Below are 25,055 nucleotides of genomic sequence, written 5' to 3' on the forward strand. Positions count from 1 at the left end.
TGATGTGAAAAGTGCAAATCAATCCCAGAACAACAGCAAAAGAGCTTGTGAAGATGCTGGAGGAAACGGTTACAAAAAGTAAAACGAGATCTATATCTACATAACCTGAATGGCCGCTCTTCAAGGAAGAAGCCACTGCTCCAAAACCGCCATAAAAAAGCCAGACTACGGTTTGCAACTGCACATGGGGACAAAGATGGTACTTTTTGGAGAACTGTCCTCTGGTCTGATGAAACAAATATAGAATAGTTTGACCATAATGTCCATTAAGTTTGGAAGAAAAAGGGGAGGCTTGCAAGCCAAATTACGCCATCCCAACCGTGAAGCACGGGGGTGGAAGCATGTTGTGGGGGTGCTTTGCTGCAGGAGGGACTGGTGTACTTCACAAAATAGATGGCATCATGAGGGAAGGAAAATTATGTGGATATATTGAAGCAACATCTCAAGACATCAGTCAGGAAGTTAAAGCTTGGTCGCAAATGGGTCTTCCAAATGGACAATGACCCCAAGCACACTTTCAAAGTTGTGGCAAATTGGCTTAAGAACAACAAAGTCAAAGTATTGGAGTGACCATCACAAAGCCCTGACCTCAATTCTATAGAACATTTTGTGGGCAGAACTGAAAAAATGTGTGCGAACGAGGCCTACAAACCCGACTCAGTTACAGCAGCTCTGTCAGGAGGAATGGGCCAAAATTCACCCAATTTATTGTGAGAGGCTTGTGGAAGGCTACCTGAAACATTTTAGCCCAGTTTAACAATTTAAAGGCAATGCTACCAAATACTAATTGAGTGTACGTGAACTTCTGACCCACTGGGAATGTGATGAAAGAAATCAAATCTGAAATAAATCATTCTCTCTGCTATTATTCTGACATTTCACATTATTAAAATAAAGTGGTGATCCTAAGACAGGGAATTTTTACTAGGATGACATGTCAGGAATTGTGAAACTGAGTTTAAATGTATTTGGCTACGTATTTGACAAATTACCTCAACTAACTTGTACTCCCGCACACTGACTCGGTACTGGCACCCCCTGTATTTATAGCCTTGTTATTGTGTTACTTTATTTCTTTTTTAAGAAAATGTTTACCAAATTAACTAAACTCTTCTTGAACTGCACTGTTGGTTAATTATGGGCTTGTACGTAAGCATTTCACGATAGTCTCCACTTGTTGTTTTCGGCGCATGTGACAAAGTTTGATTTGATTCTGCATTTTACCAAATAGAGCTATCTTCTGTATACCACCCCTACTTTGTCACAAGGAAACTTTTAACAAGGAACACCTGTTAGTTGAAATGCATTCCAGGTGACTACCTCATGAAGCTGGTTGAGAGAATGCCAAGAGTGTGCAAAGCTGTCGTCAAGGCAAAGGGTGGCTACTTTGAAGAAACTCATAAAATATATTTTGATTTAACACTTTTTTTTGGTTACAACATGATTCCATATGTTATTTCATTGTTTTGATGTCTTCACTATTCTACAATATAGTAAAAATAAAGAAAAACCCTTGAATGAGTAGGGGTCCACACTTTTTACATGTGTGTGTGTGAGAAATAAGTTACAAAAAAGGTTTGGGATGGTAAAACGTGTTCAGTGTAAACTTGAATGATTAAATCCAGATATAACATATGTAGAAAAGACCATGGAGCTGTATTGTTTTTAATAATATCTTCTTTGAGAACCAACAACCACCAGAATAAAAACTAAACTGTCAGTGAGAATCTAAAATGTATTTTGTTTTTAAGTTTGAGTCACTCCGATAGCATAAGAACACAAGGCAAAAAATGTGTAAAATTGCAGGAAGTTAACATTAAAGTAACTGCCCAGTGAAAAACTAACTTTTTATATTCGTATTCTGTTGAGTAATACCCAAGTAATGTTGTTGACTTGTCCTACAGTATACTTGTATGTGTGGCCAAAGCCTAGGAGAAACACTGCAGTGTGTATGTCGGTGGTGGGAAGGGCAGGCGGCTAATCTATTTTTAAGCGTGTGTGTGGTGGAGTGGCAGTTGCGTGCGTCAGAGCAGCGTCTGTTTCCTGGCTGAAATGGTTCCAGGCCGATTGTTTGTAAATCCACACTGAGGCAGCTATTGTTCCCCCCACTGCCCGCCAGGCCCGGCGAAAGGGCTTGGACAGATCCATCATGTGAACCACGAGCTAACGATCCTGTTTGGACTGCAGAAGATCTAGCCCTTGCTAGGTGCCCTGTAGCTCACACTCCCAAGGCCCGCATAACCACAGCATCCGCACTGCTAATATACACACAGACCTGGGTCATGTTCACTTGGGAATGTTTGACATTTTTCTTATTGGACAAGTCGAGATGTCGACCATGTTTCAGTCCGTTTTTTTCTGTTTTGTGCCTAATAATACGCATGACATTGGTTAGCATATCTTAGACTATTAACTGAATAGTTATAAGATATCTAGCCGGCAAACAGTAGCAAATTTAAATCGGGATCACTGAAAGTCATGAAAGAAAAATAGATACTTGCAAGCTGCTGGGAATGATTAACAAAATGGCTGACAATCCCATTGTTTTTCCTTCTTGCAGATCCAAATTTTGTCCGAACATTTCTAACAACCTACAGGTCCTTCTGCAAACCTCAGGAGCTGCTGGGTCTTCTTATGGAGAGGTGAGAATGTTGATGCCATTCTACGATTTGGGCTCCACTGTTATTATTCTATGAAGAACCGCCTTTGTCTAATATTGTATCATATTTTTCAACATCAGATACATTGCCTTTCACTTCGGAAAATGTTTTCAGTCAACAAGATTATTTGTCCGTGCTCGTTAACTCTGACCTTTGTTAGAACAAAGACAGAGATGTATTTATCATGGACAATATATTCCTATATACATTTATAGAAACTAGGGCTGTCCCTGACTAAAAAATCCTCTGTTTCGGTCGACATTTTTAAACGTGTATTTTTCCATATTTTAAACTGATTTTTCCTTTTTTAATAAAATCAACTATATGTAGCTTGTCTGATGCTTTAAGTACACTGTTTGATCAAATAATTGAGACGCACAAATCACTCAAAGAAAAAAAACCTGTGCCGCCCTCCTCCCTCTGCTGCTGGCCTTTGCAGATAATAGGCTACAGCAGGGGTCGGCGACCTTTTCCATTTGGAGTGCCAATTTATGTTATCATTTCTACCGTTCTGCGTGCAAGTTAGGATGATCAATTATCAAAATGGTTTCATTTAATTTATAATAAAGTCTTCATATTTCAAAATGTTTGCCATGTGGTTCATCTAAGTTCTATCTAAATTAATTTTAAACCAATCTAAAAGTAACTTCTATTGCCATTGCCAACTCTGTAAAAAAAATAGCCTACATAAAGCCAACAAATAATAACATTGCTGCCTGCAGGTAGAAAATATCCTGATATAAGAAAATGTATATCCTATAAATCACATTGGCTACGTATGGCCGGTCTGTATCGAACTTGAAACATTGTATCAACCAGGCCAGTAGTTTCCAAACTTTTTATAGTCCCGTACCCCTTCAAACATTTAACCTCCAGCTGCCTGCCCCCTCGAGCACCAGGGTCAGCGCACTCTCAAAGGTTGTTTTTGCCATCATTGTAAGCCTGCCACACACACTATACAATACATTTAGAATGAGTGGCAAAGAGCTTTTATAGGGCCATGGCACAAATAATATAATAATAATAATCAATCATCTTTATTTAATCATATTACATATAAAACCTTATTTGTTCATTGAAAATTGTGAATAACTCACCACAGGTTAATGAGTAGGGTGTGCTTGAAAGGATGCACATATCTCTGCAATGTTTGGTTGTATTGGAGAGTCTGTCTTAAATAATTCTCCACTCAGTCTGTGCCTGTATTTAGTTTTCATGCTAGTGAGGGCCGAGAATCCACTCTGACATAGGTACGTGGTTGCAAAGGGCGTCAGTGTCTTGCCAGCGAGATTTGCCAAGACAGGACGCTCTGAGCACAGCCCAATCAAGAAATCTTGCAGTGGCTTCTGATTTAAGTAACATTTTCACAGAACTGCTTGTTGCAATTTTAATGAGGCTCTCTTGTTCAGATATCAGTAAGTGGACTAGAGGCAGGGCATGAATGGGATAACGAATCCAGTTGTTAGTCATCCGTTTCGGGAAAGTACCTGCGTAATTGCGCACTCAACTCACTCAGGTGCTTCTCTATATCACATGTTAAATTGTCCGTAAGCTTGAGTTCATTTGCACTCAAAAAAAGCATATAGTGATGGAAAGACCTGTGTGTTGTCCTTGTTAATGCACACAGAGAAGCTCCAACATCATTATCATAACCTCAATTTTGTCCCGCACATTGAATATAGTTGCGGATTGTCCCTGTAATCCAAGATTCAGATCATTCAGGTGGAAAAAAACATCACCCATAGAGGCCAGTCGTGTGAGAAACTCGTCATCGTGCAAGCGGTCAGACAAGTGACAATTGTGGTCAGTAAAGAACTTTAAGCTCGTCAATTTTTAAAAAGTGTCAACTTTGTCCCTTGATAACCAGCACACTTCTGTATGTTGTAAAGGCATTACATGGTCGCTGCCCATATCCATTGCATAGTGCAGAAAAAACACGAGAGTTCAGGAGCCTTGCTTTAACAATGGTAACCATTTTCCCTGCAGTATCCAACACGTCTTTCCAGCTGTCAGGCATTCCCTTGGCAGCAAGAGCCTCTGGGTGGATGCTGCAGTGTACCCAAGTGGTTTCAGGAGCAAATGCTTGCACGAGCTTTACCACCCCACTATGTCTCCCTGTCTTGGCTTGCGCCATCAGTACAGATACCAACATGAGCAGCAGCTACGTTTGGCTACATACGCACTGTTAGTGGAATTCCCGCGAGAGAGTAACGGTTAATGTGATTGTATGTTAATTATTTGACTTGGATACCTGTATTTGACATTGTGTTGTTATTTTGCTGAACACCTAGATGGTTTAATTTTATTTTTGGCAGTGAAACGAGGCTTCTCGGGCAAAATAAAAAGTTCACCTAAATATATAGCCCCGTTGGGCTGTTTGAAAATACATATATGAATATATATATTTTTTTTTTGAAATGTATATCACATTTTTATTTTGCATACCCCCGATGGCATTGCGTACCCCAGTTTGGGAATACCTATACTAGGCTATTAACTGGATCCGGGCCCGATGCTCGCGCTAGCAAACTTGCAACATTTTATAAATTATTCTGGGCCCTCAGAGTTTCTTGCGCCAGTGAACTTGGGACAGACACACAGCTGTAAGCTATTTGTGCAAGCGATCAGAAGTAATTAGGCATTTTATGATGTTTGCACTGGATCAGAACATTACATTTTTCCCTTTCATGCTGAGGGATTCGATCGAAAGGGAGAGAGCTGGAAATATTTTTCAAATATGTTGAGGAACCATTGTCATTATCAATAAAAACACACCTTTACTCGCTGTTTGAGGTGAAGAATAAATAACCTTGAGAAGCTCCACAACTAGAGAGTCGCAGTGGTCTAAGGCACTGCATCTCGGTGCAAGAGGCGTCAGTCACTGCAGTCCCTGTGTTCGAATCCAGGCTGCATCACATCCGGCTGTGATTGGGAGTCCCATAGGGCGGCGCACAATTGGCCCGGTTTTGGCTGAGGTAGGCCGTCATTGTAAATACGAATTTGTTCTTAACTGACTTGCCTAGTTAAATAAAGGTGAGTTAAGACAATCAGACATTTTTTCTCACATGTAGGATAGGTTGTGAGCTCTGCAAACAAAACAACTTGTCCCCTCCGACGATGAGAACGGTAAACATCTGTAATAATGATATATTGAATCCATTAACAGAAATGACTGTAACCAAACAAACATTATAGATTAGAAATTGAGAATTAACTGTAAATGTACTACTCTGCTGATGATCTATGTCATGGGGGATTGCGCGCGAAATGTCAGGAAAGAGACATTGTGCATCTTAGCCACACTCCCCTTCTTGGATCGCCGCGGCCTCTGCATATTCCACTAAGGCATGCGTGAATCAGACAGGTGTCTTGTATGCCATGAAAAATATATATATATTCGCGACTGCTCCGCTCAAAAAATCCCGGCTGACCAGCAGCCTATCGACCAAACAATGAAACAGTTAACTAAATGGCGTCAGCCCTGGTAGAAACATACCTTCAAACATTTTGAATTATACCAATCTTTATTGTTGCCATCTAGTGTATAGCAATCACCATCTACTGTCTGGTTTAAAGGTGTCTCCCAGATTCCACACTACTGTGTCTTCTCGGTTGTGATTTTGTTTTCCGGAACCTTCCAGGTTTGAAATCCCAGAGCCAAAGCCCACAGAGGCAGACCAGATGGCCATAGAGAACGGAGACCAACCTCTCAGCGCCGAACTCAAACGATTTCGCAAGGAGTTTGTCCAGCCAGTCCAACTCCGGTACCTCTCCACACCTCCCAATTTACCATACCTAATTCCAGAGGATGTGTTCATTAGGGACTGTAACAGAACATGTGACAGCAAAAAAGTTGAGGTAGCCCCTGTCTGTTTTTCATTTTGGTGCCTAATGAACATGACCTAGGGGTCAACAAAACATCCTGGTTTTCTTGTGATCCTTATGGTGCCACATGGAGGGTACTCTGTCCTGATTAGCAGAGAAAGGTTTCAAACTGTTTCAATGCTCGGTTGAAACAGAAGCATGCACTTTTTTTCTCTTTTTTTATATACAGTGCATTCGGAAAGTATTCAGACCCCTTCCCCTTTTCCACATTGTGTTACATTACAGCCTTATTCATTACAGCCTTTTTTATCCTCATCAATTTACACGAAACCCCATAATGACAAAGCGTAAACAGTCCATTTTTTTTTGCAAATGTATTTAAAAATAATAACAAACAGATGCCTTATTTACACAAGTATTCATAGCCTTTGCTATGAGACATGAAATTACATTTACATTACATTTAAGTCATTTAGCAGACGCTCTTATCCAGAGCGACTTACAAATTGGTGCATTCACCTTATGACATCCAGATTGTGCTCAGGTGCACCATGTTTCCATTGATCATCCTTGAGATGTTTCTACAACTTGATTTAAGTCCACTTGTGGTAAATTCAATTGATTGGACATGATTTTGAAAGGCACACACTTGTCTATATAAGGTCCCACAGTTGACAGTAAATGTCAGAGCAAAAACCAAGCCATGAGGTCGAAATAATTGTCTGTAGAGCTAAGAGACAGGATTGTGTCGAGGCACAGATTTGGGGAAGGTTACTAAAAAATGTCTGCAGCATTGAAGGTCCCCAAGAACACAGTAGCCTCCATCATTCTCTTCTTAGAGCTGGCTGCCTGGCCAAACTGAGCAATCTGGGGAGAAGGGCCTTGGTCGGGGAGGTGACCAAGAACTTGATGGTCACTCTGACAACGCTCCTTCCAGAAGGACAACCATCTCTGCAGCACTCCACCAATCAGGCATTTATGGTAGAGTGGCCAGGTGAAAGACACTCCTCAGTAAAAGGCACATGACAGCCCTCTCAGACCATGAAGGACTCAGACCATCCTTGATGAAAACCTGCTCCAGAGTGCTCAGGACCTCAGACTACTGTGAAGGTTCACCTTCCAACAGGCCAACGACCCAAAGCACACAGCCAAGACAACACAGGAGTGGTTTCTGAAGTCTCTGAATGTCCTTGAGTGGCCCAGCCAGAGACCAGACTTGAACCCGATCGAAGATCTCTGGAGATACTTGACAATAGCTGTGCAGTGACGCTCCCCATCCAACCTGACAGAGCTTGAGAGGATCTGCAGAGAAGAATGTGAGAAACTCCCAAAATACAGGTGTCCCAAGCTTGTAGCATCATACCCAAGAAGTTTCGAGGCTGTAATTGCTGCCAAAAATAATTCAAGAAAGTACTGAGTAAAGGGTCTGAATTCTTATGTAAATGTTATATTTTTGTTTACAATTTTTTATAAATGTGCAAACATTTCTAAAAACCTGTTTTTGCTGTGAAAAACAATTGTGGACAAAGTCGAGGGGTTTGAATACTTTCCGAATGCATTGTAAATATTTTTTTGAAAATATATATAATTTTTTAATGCAAATATTTCACTACTTTATTATTTTCCACTAACCCTGCCACCCCTCCCCTAATTGGAGTAAACTAATGGACAACAATACTCAGGCTTCACTTCAGGTTATGACCTACCCTCTCTTCCTGCAGAGTACTGAATGTATGTCGCCACTGGGTGGAGCACCACTTCTATGACTTTGAGCGGGACTGCCAGTTACTGAAGCGTCTGGAGGAGTTCATTGCATTGGTGCGAGGTATGTGTAGATGGGGGCAAGGACTTTCTCTTCTCCTCCTGTTGCATATCCTCTCTTTTTGTCTTGCATTTTCTCCTCTTTCTTCTTTTCCTCTCCCGTCTCTTATATTCTATTTTCTTCTAATTTAGTGTATTTTTTCTCTGCTCCTTCATTTCTCTTCTCCGAGTGACAATCTCCCTCTCTGTGACCCCTCCCAGGCAAGGCCATGAAGAAGTGGGTGGAGTCCATCACCAAGATCATCCAGAGGAAGAAGCAGGCACAGGCCAACGGGCCCAGCCACAACATCACCTTCGAGACCTCGCCGCCACCCATCGAGTGGCACCTCAGTAAGCCGGGCCAGACAGACCAGTTTGACCTCATGACCCTCCACCCAATTGAGATCGCCCGGCAGCTCACACTGCTCGAATCCGACTTCTACAGGTAGGCCTACAGGACCGTATGGCCGTCCACACCAGTGTTTTTTTTAACTCCCATTCCTTTTTGTTCCTGTCCAGTACTAAGGCACCTCAATTTGCCACTGGCTTGATTACTTGGATCAGCTGTGTAAGTGTTGTCCTAGAGCAAAAATGTGACCCACCACCTGGATTCTGTCCTATGTAGCAAAATTTGAAATGGTGTCTTTTACATTGGATAAAAGTACAGACTCCGAGCTAGAAATGTGGATATCGTACACTCCAGTTGAGGAACATTGAGAAAGTAATTCTGCTTTGAAATTTGATAAACTTGTAATCCCACTTTTGAGAAAATGGCCCTTGAATGTTTTGGTACACCTACTTTGAGAGCTCTTCTTTGTCTACACCCATTCAGCATTGTTCACACCCTCTTAAGCCTTAGCCCAACCCATCTAAGGATGCACATTTGAGGCCATGTGCTAAACCGAGTGAGAAGTGTCGTAAACAACAAAGGATTTCAAGACTAAAAGTGCTAAAAGTAGTAGCCTACAATAAGTAAAAGCTCCAGGAAAAAATACACTTCATCTTGTCCAATATCCTAATTTGGCTTGGTGCAGGCCATGTTTTTCTTTACCATCTCTGGTAAACACACACTATATCAAATAAAATCCAAGTTTATTTGTCACATGTAGAGGATACAGAAGGTGTAAATGGTACTGTGAAATTGTTACTTGCATATTTGCAAGTAATATAAAAAACGAAGTGTCCAGATAAAAACATAGTGTCAATATTTGATCATTTATTAGATGATGCTTACCCAGACACACTTGCCTAAATTGATAGGCCATGTGAAAGAAATGCCATATCCACCCCCCAGCCACATCTAGCTAAGTGCATGGGCCACTATTGTCTAGACGTACACATGTTCATGAAATACAACAGATGGCCGTAAAGTACAACAGATGGCTAGGTAGCGAGCTAACATTAAGCTATAACTAGCAATGTAAATCGTTTTCTGATTCAAATAATTATTACTACAGATCATACACGTAACATCAGCAAGCTAACATTCGCTAGCTAGCTAACAGTACGCTTTAACTTGCAATGAAAAATGACTTTCTGACAAAATTAGAAACTTATAATATCTGAAAATGACTCTTACATGGATGAAATCTTCACAGCAGACTGGAACCATTTAACTCTGTTTTATTTGTAGCTACATCTTTTTTTGGCCAGCTTTGTGTTAAGTCACTCCGGTTCACACTGACCGTGGCGTGTGCAGAAGTAGCCCATCACAACTTTTTCCAACTGATCTGTCGATAGCGCCTGCTAAATTCAGGGCATCAATGTTGTTGAGAAAAGTAGCAAAACTTTTATAGTTCTCAATGGCTAATGTTAAAACTTTCAAAATACGGCGCGGTAGAAAGGACTATCAATACATACTAAAGAGTTCACATTATAGACCGAAGCCTGCTACATGGCAGACCAAACCAAACTCATCTCCCGGCATGTCCAGCCCACCCATCTCAGCCAATCATGGCTAGCGAGAAGGTTCCTGGCTTATTCCGTGGCTAAACCAACTAGACTTGTAATTTTAACAATTTAATTTGTATTTACAGATGGAATATACATTTTCTATTAAGGCACATGAACGTTCATATGTTCCAGAAGGTATTTCTGCCCAAAAACACATTTTGATAAAAAGTAAAAGACGTTCAAATGGCTCTCCTGTGAAGTAGTGACGTGCGACATACGCCTAGCTTCCTGAAACGGGGCACACGTGCTGTATTTGTTGCCTTAATACCAGTTGGGGTGTGAAGGGTGGAGGTGTTCCACTTTATTTAGTCCCCTAAATACCCGGTAATTATTTGTTATCAATTTTGTTATATCATTTCATGTAATTAGAAAGTTCTCAGTGGTTATAGGACTTTAAAAAACAAACTGTAGTTTGGGATGTTCTTTCGGGATTCATATCTTTGCAGTTGCACCCAAATCCTCCTAAGCGGTTGTTTACATTGGAAGATACTCCTTCATGGACATTTCAATTGATATTCTTATGGCTAAGTGATCCATTTTTTCCCTAGTGAATAAAATTGAGTTCATGATTCGTTTCACTTGATGCAGTCTTCACTTTGGATCCAACTCTTGTCTGAATGTGTTTCTATGTTTTCCCATTTTGTCAGATTAAAGTTGTTTAGTACAATAGAGGACACATGCGCACACTTCTTCTCACATATACTTACACACACACGAACGTGCAGCACCAGAGAGGGGACGCAGGGACACACTTCCCCCTCTGACGTCGCTGGGCCTGTGGGAACAGCTCGGGTGGGCCGTACCCAAGGTTATCCCCTCACCTCTTTCCCACGCTCCGGGGTGAAGTTTCCCCTAGGTGCAGATCTATGATCAGCTTCCTCTCTCCCTATATTAACTGTAACCGTTAGTGGGGAAAATTCAAAACTGACCCAAGATCAGCATCTATGGGAAACTCAATGTATGTACTGTAAGAATATCAATTGAAATGTCCATGGAGCTGGTCCTCATTAATGCCCCGTAGGTCACTTCATTACTCCCTATTTGTTTACTATACAAGCATCTGATTTACCTAACTTTGTTGTTGAAGGATAAAAACATGAGTTACAAAACGCATTCACAGGGTTGGTTAACTCTTAAGGTTCCTCGGGTCTCCACCGAATTAGGTAAATCCGCTTTTAGTTTTAATGCATCCCTCTGCTGGAACAATTTACAGATCTCATTAAAACTGGATGTTCTGGTGCTGCTCGGATGTTGATTGAAAACCTAGTAGAAATGTAACCGTTTATGATTGTTTATTTGCGTTTTGCATATTTAAGAATATATATATGTATGTATATATATATATATGTGTATATATATATATATATATATATATATATATATATATATATGTGTGTGTATGTAGTTTTAAATGTGTATATTGATGTGTATTGTGTACACAGGGCCCCCCTGGAAAAGAGGCCCCTGGTCTCAGTGCAGACTACCTGTTAAAATAAAGTTCAAATAAAAACATTCACATATTCACCCTACTCCATTTCCTACGACGAGATCACAACACTTCGGCTCGGTGACCCAAAAATGGTCGCCGGTATTGTCTGAAAATCTTACCGCAATGCTGGCACAGAAAGCTCCTTTTGCTGCCAAGACTGGAATCGGTAGAAGTTTGCACCTGACCACTGACAGATTTTTTAAAATTTGTCATTTAACTAATAACGGTGGTCCTCTGTGGCTCACATGGTGAGGCTTCAATTCCTGCTGGGATCACATAAACATACAGTATAGTGCCTGCATACATTTTTTTGTAAGTCGCTTTGGATAATGGCATAGAATAGTTAGGGTATATGGTAATCTCCTCCTAGAACTTTGGTTTGGAGAATTATTGACCTCTCTCTGACCTATATCTACAGGGCGGTGCAGCCATCAGAGCTGGTGGGCAGCGTGTGGACGAAGGAGGACAAGGAGCTGAACTCTCCCAACCTTCTGCGCATGATCCGCCACACCACCAACCTCACGTTGTGGTTCGAAAAGTAAGAGCGCCAATTTTGTTTTTTGGCAGCACAAAGAAGCGGTCCTCATGTGAAATGTGACCATGATACTCCTTACACTTGCAGTGTTGACCAAGCATTTTCTATGATGAATTTGTGGCATGATAAAGTAAATTATGTAGCTCAATGTATACTGAACAAAAATATAAACAAGTATAGTGTTGGTCCCATCATAAGCTGAAATAAAAGATCCCAGAAATGTTCCATAAGCACAAAAAGCTTATTTCTTCTCAGAGTTTGTGCACTAATGAGTTTACATCCCGGTTAATGAGCATTTCTCCTTTGCCTAGATAATCCATCCACCTGACAGGTGTAGCATATCAAGGAGCTGATTAAACAGCATGATCATTACACAGGTGCACCTTGTGCTGGGGACAATAGGCCACTCTAAAACATACAGTTTCGTCACACAATGCCACAGATGTCTCAAGTATTGAGGGAGCATGCAATTGGCAGGCTTGACCATAACATAATGTCCAATGACATTTTATAGAATTTGTCAGTATGTCCAACCGGCCTCACAACCGCAGACCACGTGTAACCACGAAAGCCCCTCCAAATTAGGGCTTCTTCACCTGCGGGATTGTCTGAGACCAGCCATCTGGACAGCTGATAAAACTGAGCAGTATTTCTGTCTATAATAAAGCCCTTTTGTGGGGAAAAACTCATTCTGATTGGCTGTGCCTGGCTCCTCAGACAGTGAGCTTGGCTCCCAAGTGGGTGGGCCTTTGCTTCCCAGGCCCAACCATGGCTGTGCCCACTCATGTGATATCCATAGATTAGGGCCTAATGAATTTGTTTCAATCGACTGATTTCCTTATAGGAACTGTAACTCAGTAAAATAGTTGAAATTGTTGCATGTTGCGTCTTTATATTTTTGTTCAGTATAGTCATGTCCTTTGCATAAAGATGTTATGAATGCTTTATGTAGGTGGCAGAATTTCACCCTAAATAAAGCTGTGATTACTCCTATCCTCCCTATCTTGATTCTAAAGGTAAAAAGGAAGGAAACATTTGGGACTGTTCTTTGTGTATAAGATGCTAATCCCTGTCTGATTTTACACCAGGCTTGATATTTCCAGAGACTTCCTGATTAGTTTTCAAGGACAACTGAATTGGTTGAGTGAAATGTGTCCTTACACTGACTTAATAGCTCGCCATGTTACCAAATGAGGACTAAACAGGTCAATATTATGTTACTAATTAAACACATTTGGGAGCATTAAAATGTACCGGTGCTTATTTTCTTGCCCCCACTTACCTTACAACAGCTGTGGAAGTTATTGACCGAACTATGCTGACCTGAGTCATGTTTATTAGGGCTTGCAGCAGAAAACATTTTGCAATTCAAAACAAAAATGTGTGTTTCTTGTTGGACAAATCCAGGTAGTCCCTCCATGTTTGTCAGTTGTCCGTTTGGTGCCTAATGAACACAGCGCTGGCCCCTGGGTTTAAATAGCATTTGTTTTCTATGTACTATGTTCTACACCAGGTGTATCGTAGAGACGGAGAACCTGGAAGAGCGGGCAGCGGTGGTGGCGCAGATTGGCAGTTCCAGAGGCTACCGGAGGACCTCTCCACGTGGGTCGCGCGCTGGGAATGTTCACGAGGAGCGTTTGTATGGTCTGTGCAGAGCTAAACCGTAGTTGACAGGCTACAGAAGAGGCTTTGCAAAGGAGATGGGAATGACAAGTGGACTACACGCCTCGAATGTTCAGAAAGTTAAGACGTACAAGAATCTTATTGACTAAAATGATTAAAATGATACAGTACTGCTGAAGTAGGTCAGCTGGCAGTGGGTGCGTTAACTAATCAAGTGTCGCCGTTGAGTGTAATAGTTTCTGCAGTGCTATTGGGGCTAGCAGGCTCTAGCAGTGTACGTTACGTTGCGTTAAAAGAACGACAATAGATGGCTGAACCTAGAAAAATCGCTCTAGACTACACAATTATCTTTGATACAAAGACGGCTATGTAGCTAGCTAAGTAGCTAGCTACCATCAAACAAATCAAACCGTTGTACTGTAATGAAAATGAAGTGAAAATGTGATACAACCTGTGAATGCGACCGGGTAGTTGAGTTCTATACAGTATCATCGAGATCCTGCAGGTGTTCCAGGAGCTCAACAACTTCAATGGCGTGCTGGAGGTGGTCAGCGCCATGAACTCTTCGCCTGTCTACCGGCTAGACCACACCTTCGAGGTGAGGAAGGCCGGAGGGGTTCTTTCTACAAGATTCTTTGGTGGTGGTGTTAGGAAATAATACCAAGACAGTGTTATCACAGTATCTGGCATTGCATGAATCCAATGAAAATTGCGGAACCAAATAATTTAATTTATTTTTATTTCACCTTTATTTAACCAGGTAGGCTAGTTGAGAACAAGTTCTCATTTGCAACTGCGACCTGGCCAAGATAAAGCATAGCAGTGTGAACAGACAACACAGAGTCAATAAGTGCCTAGTGTTTGAGTATTGAAATGAGTACGTCTCTATGCATCTGTAGGACGAAATATATATACTTGTTTTGACTGAACTTCTGCCCCCTTTCCAGCAAATTCCAAGCCGACAGCGGAAGATTCTGGAGGAAGCCCACGAACTGAGCGAGGACCACTACAAGAAGTACCTGGCAAAACTACGCTCCATCAACCCCCCCTGTGTCCCCTTCTTTGGTATGTTCTAGTTTTTCTCAACCTATTTGATACCAGGGACCAGGAAGCTATGCCCTCTTTTGTGTCAGGGACTCACAAATAATGTACAGTTTTTTTTTTGTTTTTTTTTTGTATATGGCAGTACTGTGTGTCTAAGACAATTTTCCCCCCGGGAACTTTGAAGTTGATCCTGTCCTGTTCTATCCGAAGCTAGGGTTTTTCTTCTTTGGAGCACCACTTACATTAAAACTAGTGTTGGTTAACCATCTCGGGGACCGGCCAGCAACATTCCATGAACCGGTGCCAGTCCATGGACATCATCGCTCTGCTCTCTCATGTCTTTTCTTTCTCTCTCCTCAGGGATCTACTTGACGAACATCCTGAAGACGGAGGAAGGCAACCCTGACTTCCTGAAGAGGCATGGCAAGGAGCTGATCAACTTCAGCAAGCGACGGAAAGTGGCCGAGATCACCGGGGAGATCCAGCAGTACCAGAACCAGCCCTACTGCTTACGGGTGGAGAGCGATATCCGGGTGAGGAGCGTAAACAATGTCATACGTTCCGTTGAAGTCGGCTCCCACTATATGGCCAGCCTGAGTAGTCAACATTTTTTGTAGAAATTGTAATAATTCGTCTTTTCAGCATGGTCCGACCCATTGATGTTTCACAAACACCATTTAGTTACATGGAATATGAATGGGTGTAAATATGAGTAACGCATGGAAGTAATATAAAACATTATTGGACTGTTTCCTTTTCACAATTTCAGCTCTACAGTTACCATGTACAGTTGACAGTTTGTCAAGTCATAGCAACCTATTAGTTTTTGATTAGATATACATTTAGTGGTGATCCCTAGCGTCAACTTTAGTCTCATTGACATCAGTGCATGACTAAGTGGAAGGTAGGATTCACCACTTAGTAGAGTTACTGCCACTCAGCTCCTGACATGTACTATTTGGTTATTCATCCAATTGTCCCCAATCACCCACACCCTTGTCTATCGTCATTAGGACAGCAATGTATATTTCACGATGGATCTTTCTTTCCATCTTTCTGACGACTCCCTCTCCTTTGTGTATCACAGAAGTTCTTTGAAAACCTCAATCCAATGGAGGACAAGGCAGAGAAGGAGTTTGCTGACTATCTGTTCAACAAGTCGCTAGAGATCGAGCCTCGGAATGCCCGGTCGTTGCCTCGATTTGTAAGTGTCTTGTTCCTCTCTGATCTTACGGTTCACATGATTATCCTCTCTCGGACTCCCTATGCAGTTTGATCAGTTGTTGTATTTCAAACATTTGTTAGAATGACATTGGATCTTCATGAGTTCAGATGAAAAATACTTTTTCTCCACTATTATTATTATTTATTTTTTACATTTTAGTCATTTAGCAGACTCTCTTGCCCCGAGCGACTTACAGTAGTGAATGCATACTTTTTAGTAGTGGGGGCTACCGTGGGAATCGAACTTACAACCCTGACATTGCAATTGCCATGCTCTACCAACTGGGACCAGACTAGGCCACATTTAAGCATGTATACTCCATGTATACTCTTAAGCAGTGGCGTCTCGTGAAATGTCCAACAAATGGGGTTGTTGTCAATACGTTGCCAACTGACAGTAAGTAGCTGACAAATAACGCTTACGTAAGTCCACATTTCCAAACGAAATGAGTTGGCTACTGTAAATGTTCAACTTCAACTTATTTTCTAGACTCGCAAGCATATGGGAATACAGTAACAGACAAAAACTTGTCGTTTAGTTTTAGCTAACGTCATGGCTCGTTTGACAGTGTCATCTTCTGTGTCTGAGCTCACTTCATACCTGACAACAGTCCAGTGTTTTTGTAGATCGTCGCCATCTGGTGTTCAGAGTTATATTGGATAGGTTCAGTAAGAGCGGCTAAAATCCTATGATAATCAAATTGTATTGGTCACATACACATGTTTAGCAGATGTTATTGCGGGTGTAGCGAAATGCTTGTAAAATGTTCTAAGGACTAGAAGCGAGGCAGCCCTCTGGCTCTGTTTTTTTTAGGTTCCGCAAGGGGTATAGGGATCGCTTTGAATTGCATTGAATGAGGTGGCTTGAGAAGCTGGAACTACGCTGCCGATTACAGCAGCACATTTTCTTTTTGAAAACTCGATTTGTAATCTAAATGCAGCTATTTATATCCCCAAACTTGATATTATTACAATATTCTATCATTATATACATTTTTGTAAATACATTTTTATCTCATTGCTGCCAGGTGGGGCGGCGTCCGAGCGCCCTCTATGGACGCAACGCCCCTGCTATTAAGGTAGAAAAAAGACTGACAATTTGTCAGCAGAATTGATACCTAGAACATTTACAGGTAACTGCCAAAATAAAGGAAACACTTGAGGAAACGCACAGGTATTCCTGAGTTAATTAAGCAATTAACATCCCATCATGCTTAGGGTCATGTATAAAAAATCCCATTTGCCCATTTTGGCTACCATGGCTAGAAGAAGAGATTGGTGACATTGAAAGAGGTGTCTCAAAGGTGCATAGAGGGTTTAAAGTGTGTGTCAGCCACCAGATCTCACCCAATTGAACACTTGTGGTAGATTCTGAAGTGTCACATGAGTCACCGTCAACAAAACAGCAAATTATGGAATTTCTCGTGGAAGAATGGTGTCACATCCCTCCAATAAAGTTCTAAACACTTGTAGAATCTATGCTACGGCGTATTGAAGCTCTTCTGAAGGCTTGTGGTGGCCCAACGCCCTATTAAGACAATTTATGTTGGTTTATGTATGTTGGTGTATATTTTGGCACTTACCTTTAGGTAACACACTAACCAGATAGTTCCCCAATCTTCCGACATTAATTTATCAATTAACTACCAGATAGAAAAGAACAAGCAGCACTTGAGGGCTGAAGGTCTACAGTTGAGAAGCCTTGACATTATAGTGTTGCCCTGACCCCTCCTTCACCTCTCTTCTTCCCATCTCTCTCCCTTTCTCCTTCCAGCCCAAAAAGTACAACTGCCCGCTCAAGTCGCCCGGCGTGCGCCCGTCCTCTGTGCGCCCGGGCACCATGCGCCACCCGACGCCACTGCAGAACGAGCCACGCAAGATCAGCTACAGCCGCATCCCTGACAGCGAGATGGAGAGTGCCGCCTCTGCGCCAAACTCGCCGCGCACGCCCCTCACGCCGCCGCCGGCCTCGGCCGCCTCCAGCTCCACGGACATCGGCAGCGTGTTCGACTCACCCCAGGGCCCCTCCAGCCCCTTCCACTCCAGTAGGTGGTCCTTCGAGCCGGACGGGGAAGCAGCTTGGGTGGGGATCGTGGAGGAAGGGAGGGGAGGTTGAGTGGGTGGGAGCACAGCTAGAGCTTATAGAGAAAGTGTTTGAGAGTTAAACACAGTTTGAGAGTTTGAATTTAATGCTTCCTTCCTCCCCTTCTTGGAGAAATCACTGAGCTAAGGTAAGTGATTAGCTATTGCAAAGTGTTCCACTTCTTAGCTTTCACCAATCCAATCCAGTCATTTCAGATCAGTGATTACTCCAAGGAAGGAAGGAAGAATGCATGCAAGACCAGTCAGAGTGCAATTGAGTGTTATCACTATGAAATGTTTGGCACCGACATGGATTATGCCAGTATTCCAATTGATTTACAGTATTGTGTTCTGAGCACAGCCAAAGGAACACAACCTCTTGTCCTAAAGATACTAACCCATTTGACATTACCCTGTAACTCACATTATACCAATAACTTTCCCATTTTCAGAACTCCGTTGTAACAAGGCGTGTGTGTGGGGGGGGTGATGACACCCGCAGTCCTTTCAGAATTGTGAACAGTGAATACATTAATGGGTTAATGGGTGATAGGTCCAGTGGTCCGAAATGAAATTGGTCCATCCGCATCAGTCTCTCCTCCTCTCAGGGCCTTTTCTCTCTTTTCTCTCCTCCTGCCTCTCCCTCCGTCCAGACTGCGACAGCATCTTTGCCCCGGTCTCTTTACCACACGGCCCACGTTAGTATGACCCTCTCAAAGCCAGCCTACCTGTTGTCAGTGAATCCCCCATCCAAGCAACTACATCAACTCACCCCCCGTCTCTCACTCATTCTGAGCCTCTCAAGCCCAACTTGCCTCTCCCTACCTGCATGCAACTGACATCCACCTCATTGCTCCCATCTCCACCCACTGTTGCGCCTGTCTGTCTCCATGTTAACGGACGCTAGTCTGTGTGTGCGTTTCGTAGCTCCAAGTAGACGTTGCCCACGGGTACAGCTCTAGAATCAGTTTAGCTCTCTCTGAATACCGACCCTGACCAGGCTACTAACCAGTGAAACTGACCCTTCTGTCACCCCCTTCTGTTTACCTGTCCTGAATTCATTGTCACTGTGGGGTTTTGCTCTAAGCATCCTTGTACAATATCACTCTGTGGTGTGTAGTTAGTTATTGAAGTTGGTCATTGCCTCGAACATAATACTTTAGGGGTGTTGTTTGCATACCCTTCCCGAAAGGAGAGTGTATATTACCCATCCATTCCTCATCCTCTATTCTAAATGTTTTCAATGATTGTTTTTACTCCATTCTTCGTGGGCCTGAATGTCTGGAGATATTGTCTGATTTAAGCCATAGGAACCAGTCAAGTGCCAAGCAAAAGAGAACTCCCCCAGACACTCAGTTGCCCATCCCTGAGTTGTAGAGCCCTGTATGGGATGAATTTGGGGAATTGGGGTTAAATATGTGTAATTACTCTCTTCCTGTAAGACTTCATTTGAGTTCCTGATTTCCTTCTATTCCAGGGTCCTCCTCAGTTTCCTCCATGGTGAGTCTCCACAGGAGCACGGAAGACGCCACCGTCCCCCCGCCTGTGCCCCCTCGCAGACGCCCCGAATCCGCCCCCGCTGAATCTTCCCCTTCGAAGGTGACTCTATTTTGACATGTTTGCTACCCGAAGTTCTGAGACTGTACCATTAGGAGGATTCTCGATTGATTTATTCAAGAGTGTAGATGTGGAATGCTAAATATCCAATGAAACACAACTAAGTTGCGCTGTCAGTTATTTGCTAGAGATTTAGATGACAATTTTGAGTTTGTCGAGTTGTTCTCCCACAACTCTTCATAACGTTTGCTTCTCCTTCTTTCTCCTTTTCCACCTCTCACATTCCAGATGATGTCCAAGCACTTGGACAGCCCCCCCGCCATCCCTCCGCGGCAGCCCACCACCACCAAGGTCTACTCACCGCGCTACTCGCTCTCGACCGAGCGCACCTCCTTATCGGAGCCGCCTGACAGCCCACCCACACTGCCACCACGGGAGCCCGTGAGAACGCCGGACGTCTTCTCCAGCTCCAACAGCCCCCTGCACCTGCAGCCACCCCCGCAAGGCCGCATCCGCAGCAGCGAACCCACGCTGAGCCAGACCTTCTTCCCTTCCTCGCCGTTCGGCCCGCTCACCCCGCCACCACCCCCGACTCCCTCGCCCTCGCTGGGGCCACGCAAGCACCTGCCCTCCCCGCCCTTACCACTGCTGGGGCCCGGCGGCCCAGACTGCTGCGGCGACTCAGCCCTCCTCCCTCCGGGGGGGTGCAGCTGGCCCCCCTGTGCCCCCCCGCCAGAGCACCAGCAGCGCTGCTGCCCAAGCCATCCCCAAGCTCCCCCCCAAAACGTACAAAAGGGAGTCTGTGTCATACCCGTCCCTTGCGCATCGAGACGGCCTGCCCCTGCTGGAGAATGCCAACCCCTTTTAAAAAGACTTGTGTATGTGATCTGGGGGAAATTATTGAACACTAAAGACTTGGACAAAAAACAACATTAATTGTGATGTTGACTTTGAGAAGAAAAAAAAGACAATACCAGTGTAGATTCTTAGCTACCTGGAAAAATAATCATGTGCCCTTATAAAAAAATACTTAAACGAAAGATGATTGTCCTTTTTCATTCGTGCAGACCATTTGGAGATTCTCTATAAAAATCATTTTGTGGGGGGGGGTCTTACTGTTTTGTTTTGTTGTATGTGTTTGTATGTACAGTATGTCGTTTGTCATCGTCCAATGTTTATTTCATTTTTATTTTTTATGTGAATTGATTGCAGCATTACTTATCTATGAGCTCGGAGGCCTACCCATGCACATACAGCTTGAACCGTAGTAAACCATGAACCAGGACCACACAAGTCCACCGCACGCTGGAGGACGGAACGATAAAGACTGCAGCCCAGTTTGAACAGACTCCAGGAGAAATCCACAGACTTAATAGTGTTTTAACTCCCTGTGTATGGGCTAAACAATCTACTAAAGTGGCCCATAGTGACCAGAGAGGACTCTAGCGATCACGGTGTTGCAAACCCATTCAACTCGCCCATAACAAATCTCTGTCGTTCAATCCACCTCACTCAGATGGAAAAAGGGACTTGGGAAATCATGTTGTTAGATAGGTTTTAAGGCTTTGTGTAGAGACTCAGTCCGGAGCGAGCTTTTTTTTTTGTGCCAGTAGATCGACCAGAGTACCATGATTTAAGGCAGGGTTTCCCAACCTCGGTCCTGGGTGCGTGTTTAGTTGTTTTTGCCCCAGCACTACACAGTTTATTCAAATAATCAAAGCTTGATGATGAGTTTGTTAATTGAATCAGATGTGTAGTGCTAGGGCAAAAAAACTAAATGTGGGGGGTCCAGGACTGAGTTTGGAAAACCCTGATTTAAGGTACCCATCCACACCAAAGAGGTACTTTTCAAGAAACACAGGAAAGTGATTGTTCTTAAGTTTGTGTTAGTACTTTTATGTTCTGATTCATTTCTGCCAATGAGTATGTAAAGATAATTACGATTTGACTTCTTTAAACAAGGGAATAAAAGTGTTTCTACCACTCTATGCAGTAGGTCTGCTATGAAACTAGTGAAGAGCTGGCTACGGTCCTGAATGCCCAGTTAAAATATATTTGTTTAATGATTCCCTTCCTTCAAAATGGTCACTGATCTGACTGAAGCTAATCGAGTTATGTACTGGAGACCTTGCTCTATCAGTGACATAAAGAGTCTGTATGGAAATGTAGTTGCTAATTGTTTACCTCAAACTTCAGCTTGTGTATATGCAAGACTCATTTTAAGGTTTACATTTGTCATTTAGCAGATGCTCTTATCCAGAGCAACTTACAGTAGTGAGTGCATATGTTTTTTGTACTGGTCCCCCGTGGGACTCGAACTCACAACCTTGGCATTACAAGCGCCGTGCTCTACCAAATGAGCCACGTTACAATTGCTTAACTCATGAAACCACACAATCCTTAGTTTTAGACTACAATGTGATTTTGCTCATGGGTGTCAGGAGATACGCCCCTTTCTGTCCAATGAGGTAATTTCTGGGCACGGTTTGATTTACACAGGCAATATTTCTGTCAATTCAGGGGACCCCTTTTGACTCAAGTGCACCACAGAGGCAAACGTTCTGTATAACCCCATGTTTAAAGGAAGGATGAAGGGATGCCTTTTTAAAGCATCCAAAAAGGGCCATAGCAAAATGCAGTTGAATTGCTGGCGCTACCTAGATGGCTAAATATGAATGACTAGCCACAGCGAATTGTCTTTGTCCTTATTTTGCTTGATCATGAATACAATACATTTAATTCCGGAGACACCTGAAACCCCACCTCTTTAAGGAATACCTAGGATAGGATAAAGTAATCCTTCTCACCCCCCTTAAAATTTTAGATGCACTATTGTAAAGTGGTTGTTCCACTGGATGTCATAAGGTGAATGCACCAATTTAATCACTCTGGATAGACGTCTGCTAAATGACTTAAATGTAATGTAAATGTAATCACAGGTAGACCACACTCCAGTCAAATGTTACCAACTCACTATGGAATAGTCATATATTAACAGTACATCTTGAGTACACCACATTTTAATTAAGAGAACAATATGCTGTGACTGTGGCAATAGTTTATGTATGTAAAATCAAACTATTTGGTTAAATTGAAGAAGTGCAAGTGTTCCACCTTCAGGTTATACTATGGTTTGTTCCCTAGGGTCAAAATGTGGGCTGTGAGTCACCCAAATGGCACCCCATTCCAGACACAGCGCACTGCTTTTGATGAGCCCGGAGTACCCTGGTCAAAAGTAGTGTACTATATAGATCCCATTTGGGACACACCCAATAGCCTAAAGTAATTAACCTGGGTTTGTCGTCTTCATTGTAATCATTCTTGGCTATTCTCCCAGGTTTCTTCCCAACGGACAAAGTGCCATAGGGTCATCCTGTCAGTTGCTTCCAAAAACATGCTATTTGTCTGGCCCATACACTATGTAATGGCTGGAGTTTGGGAATCATAGAAATCGAATGACTAGAACGTGCATTCACATTCAAGTCACGTCCCGCGATGGGTCAACTGACGGCAACATCAGTGTACCAATATCTAGGAAAGTAATAATGACCTTTTAAGGAAAGTTACTTGAATTTAGCGACCAGGTTGTATGTGTGTGCTGCATGTATGTGATCATCTCATTGACAGTGACTCTGGTGTTTACCAGCAATACTGTGAAAAAGCCTCGGCAATAGAGACCTCTTTAATGCACAACACGTTGATGCAGTGCCAGAAACAATAATTGTGCCACATCGGTAATAAACTTATACTACTGACCATGACTTCCAAGCGTTTAAGTCGAGACTGCAGCAGTGAGATGCAGTCAGGTAAAATTAGATGAGTAAAGGAATTTGTTTCACTGCTATGTTGAGTTAGATTGTCAATAGATACTCATATTTCACTGTCATGTTAAACTACATATACACTAAGGTTAGGAATACCCATTTAGCCATTAGTCAAATGGGGAGCTTAGGGGATAATTGGTTGACTGATTAATGTTAGAGTTGTAGTGAAGATCCTGAATCTGTGCAGCTGGTCACCTAGAGACTGTGGCTTGTCGTAAATTAAAGGAGAGGAGAGAGAACATCCCTCTCCAAATTTCACTGAGAAATGTGCTTTGTCTACACAGAGGTTTCCCGCCTGATCTCTTAACACGTTCTCACGTGAATACTGGAAAAACAGAGAAACAGAGAACGTGGGGAATGGCCAGTGGAAAATTTGAAAACTAATGTCATATTGGTTTTTATTTTGTGATATTAAGTGTTATAAAGGAAATACTGTAACTTGGAAAGTATATACACTACATGTACGAAGTCTCCATCCTTTACGTTGAGCATGAAATATGAACAATTAAGAAAGTTTTTTTGTTAAGATATGAATGTGATTTTAGGAGCCATGAGATCAGATCATTTGTGTCCTATAAACTTTGCACATTAAGTAGCCACGCCCCTATTGAGGTCAGAGAGCGTGTCAGCCTGACGGAACCATCCCTTTCGATCAGAGTGCATAAAAGGATTGGTAAAGAAACAACAGCAAGATCAGAAAAGCATGAAGCGGGAGCTTACACGTTTAAAATGGTTGGAACTTTGAACCTCAACACGAGGTGAAGAAAGTAAACTCACCTCCGAGACCAGAACATCACCAGGCTGCAGCTGCACGTGTAAAGTGGTTTGAACCCTGAATACCAACACAAGGGGAGAAGACAACTCAACTCTCGGACAATCACTGGTACGGCTGATTAGCTGTCCTAAGAAAAGTATCTAGAAAAGTGAATTTAAGTGGGACCATTCTACTATTCAAACCAACGTATTCTACTACTCATCACCACAGAACCATCTTCATAGCTGGCTAGCCTATCTTCAAGTAAGCTTCAGGAGCAAATGGAAAGTAGAATAAGCTCTGTAGGTCTGTTCAGGACTACACGACAAGTTTAACGGGCAGAGGAGCGTAACAGTAGAAGAGACGGATGAACGACCTCTTTTGGACAATCGGAGCCTTACAAGCTTGCCGCGAAAAGGCCCAACAGTGAACCAAGACATTGACACGTATATTCATGATTTCTTACTCCAATCATGTTTGGTTTCAAAGTATATGATTACTGTGAGATTAGTTTCTAAAATGTATCACGATAAATGTATCTTTTTCTTCTCCCCCCATCTCCTTTTGTAAAAAGCATCCATATTGTGTCAGTTCACTAGGGACCTTTTCCTAATGTATTAAGTGTGTATGTTTATCCTCTGTTATCATTTAGTAATCTAGTAAATAAACAATTAAACCAATGTGT

The 25,055-nt window shown here is 42.5% G+C and overlaps 1 protein-coding gene across 2 annotated transcripts in view; it reads left to right on the top strand.

The window, feature by feature from the left end:
• Positions 1-21,780, top strand: part of LOC124002519 (son of sevenless homolog 1-like) — a 73,081-nt gene extending 51,301 nt beyond the window's left edge. Inside the window, exons 11-25 of one of the 2 annotated variants that reach the window (XM_046309969.1) lie at positions 2,561-2,642; positions 6,302-6,424; positions 8,207-8,310; positions 8,508-8,730; positions 12,146-12,265; positions 13,776-13,825; positions 14,371-14,483; positions 14,833-14,950; positions 15,290-15,462; positions 16,017-16,133; positions 17,928-18,198; positions 18,889-18,933; positions 19,713-19,834; positions 20,081-20,433; positions 20,471-21,780. In XM_046309969.1, the coding sequence (XP_046165925.1) occupies positions 2,561-2,642; positions 6,302-6,424; positions 8,207-8,310; positions 8,508-8,730; positions 12,146-12,265; positions 13,776-13,825; positions 14,371-14,483; positions 14,833-14,950; positions 15,290-15,462; positions 16,017-16,133; positions 17,928-18,198; positions 18,889-18,933; positions 19,713-19,834; positions 20,081-20,433; positions 20,471-20,660 (2,204 nt within the window). In that variant the 3' untranslated portion in view covers positions 20,661-21,780. The remainder of the gene's footprint in view (positions 1-2,560; positions 2,643-6,301; positions 6,425-8,206; positions 8,311-8,507; positions 8,731-12,145; positions 12,266-13,775; positions 13,826-14,370; positions 14,484-14,832; positions 14,951-15,289; positions 15,463-16,016; positions 16,134-17,927; positions 18,199-18,888; positions 18,934-19,712; positions 19,835-20,080; positions 20,434-20,470) is intronic. The other variant, XM_046309970.1, reaches the window with a different exon arrangement.
• Positions 21,781-25,055: the final 3,275 nt, after the last annotated feature.

The sequence above is a fragment of the Oncorhynchus gorbuscha genome, linkage group LG18 (genome assembly GCF_021184085.1).
Source record: "Oncorhynchus gorbuscha isolate QuinsamMale2020 ecotype Even-year linkage group LG18, OgorEven_v1.0, whole genome shotgun sequence".
Lineage (NCBI taxonomy): Eukaryota > Metazoa > Chordata > Actinopteri > Salmoniformes > Salmonidae > Oncorhynchus > Oncorhynchus gorbuscha.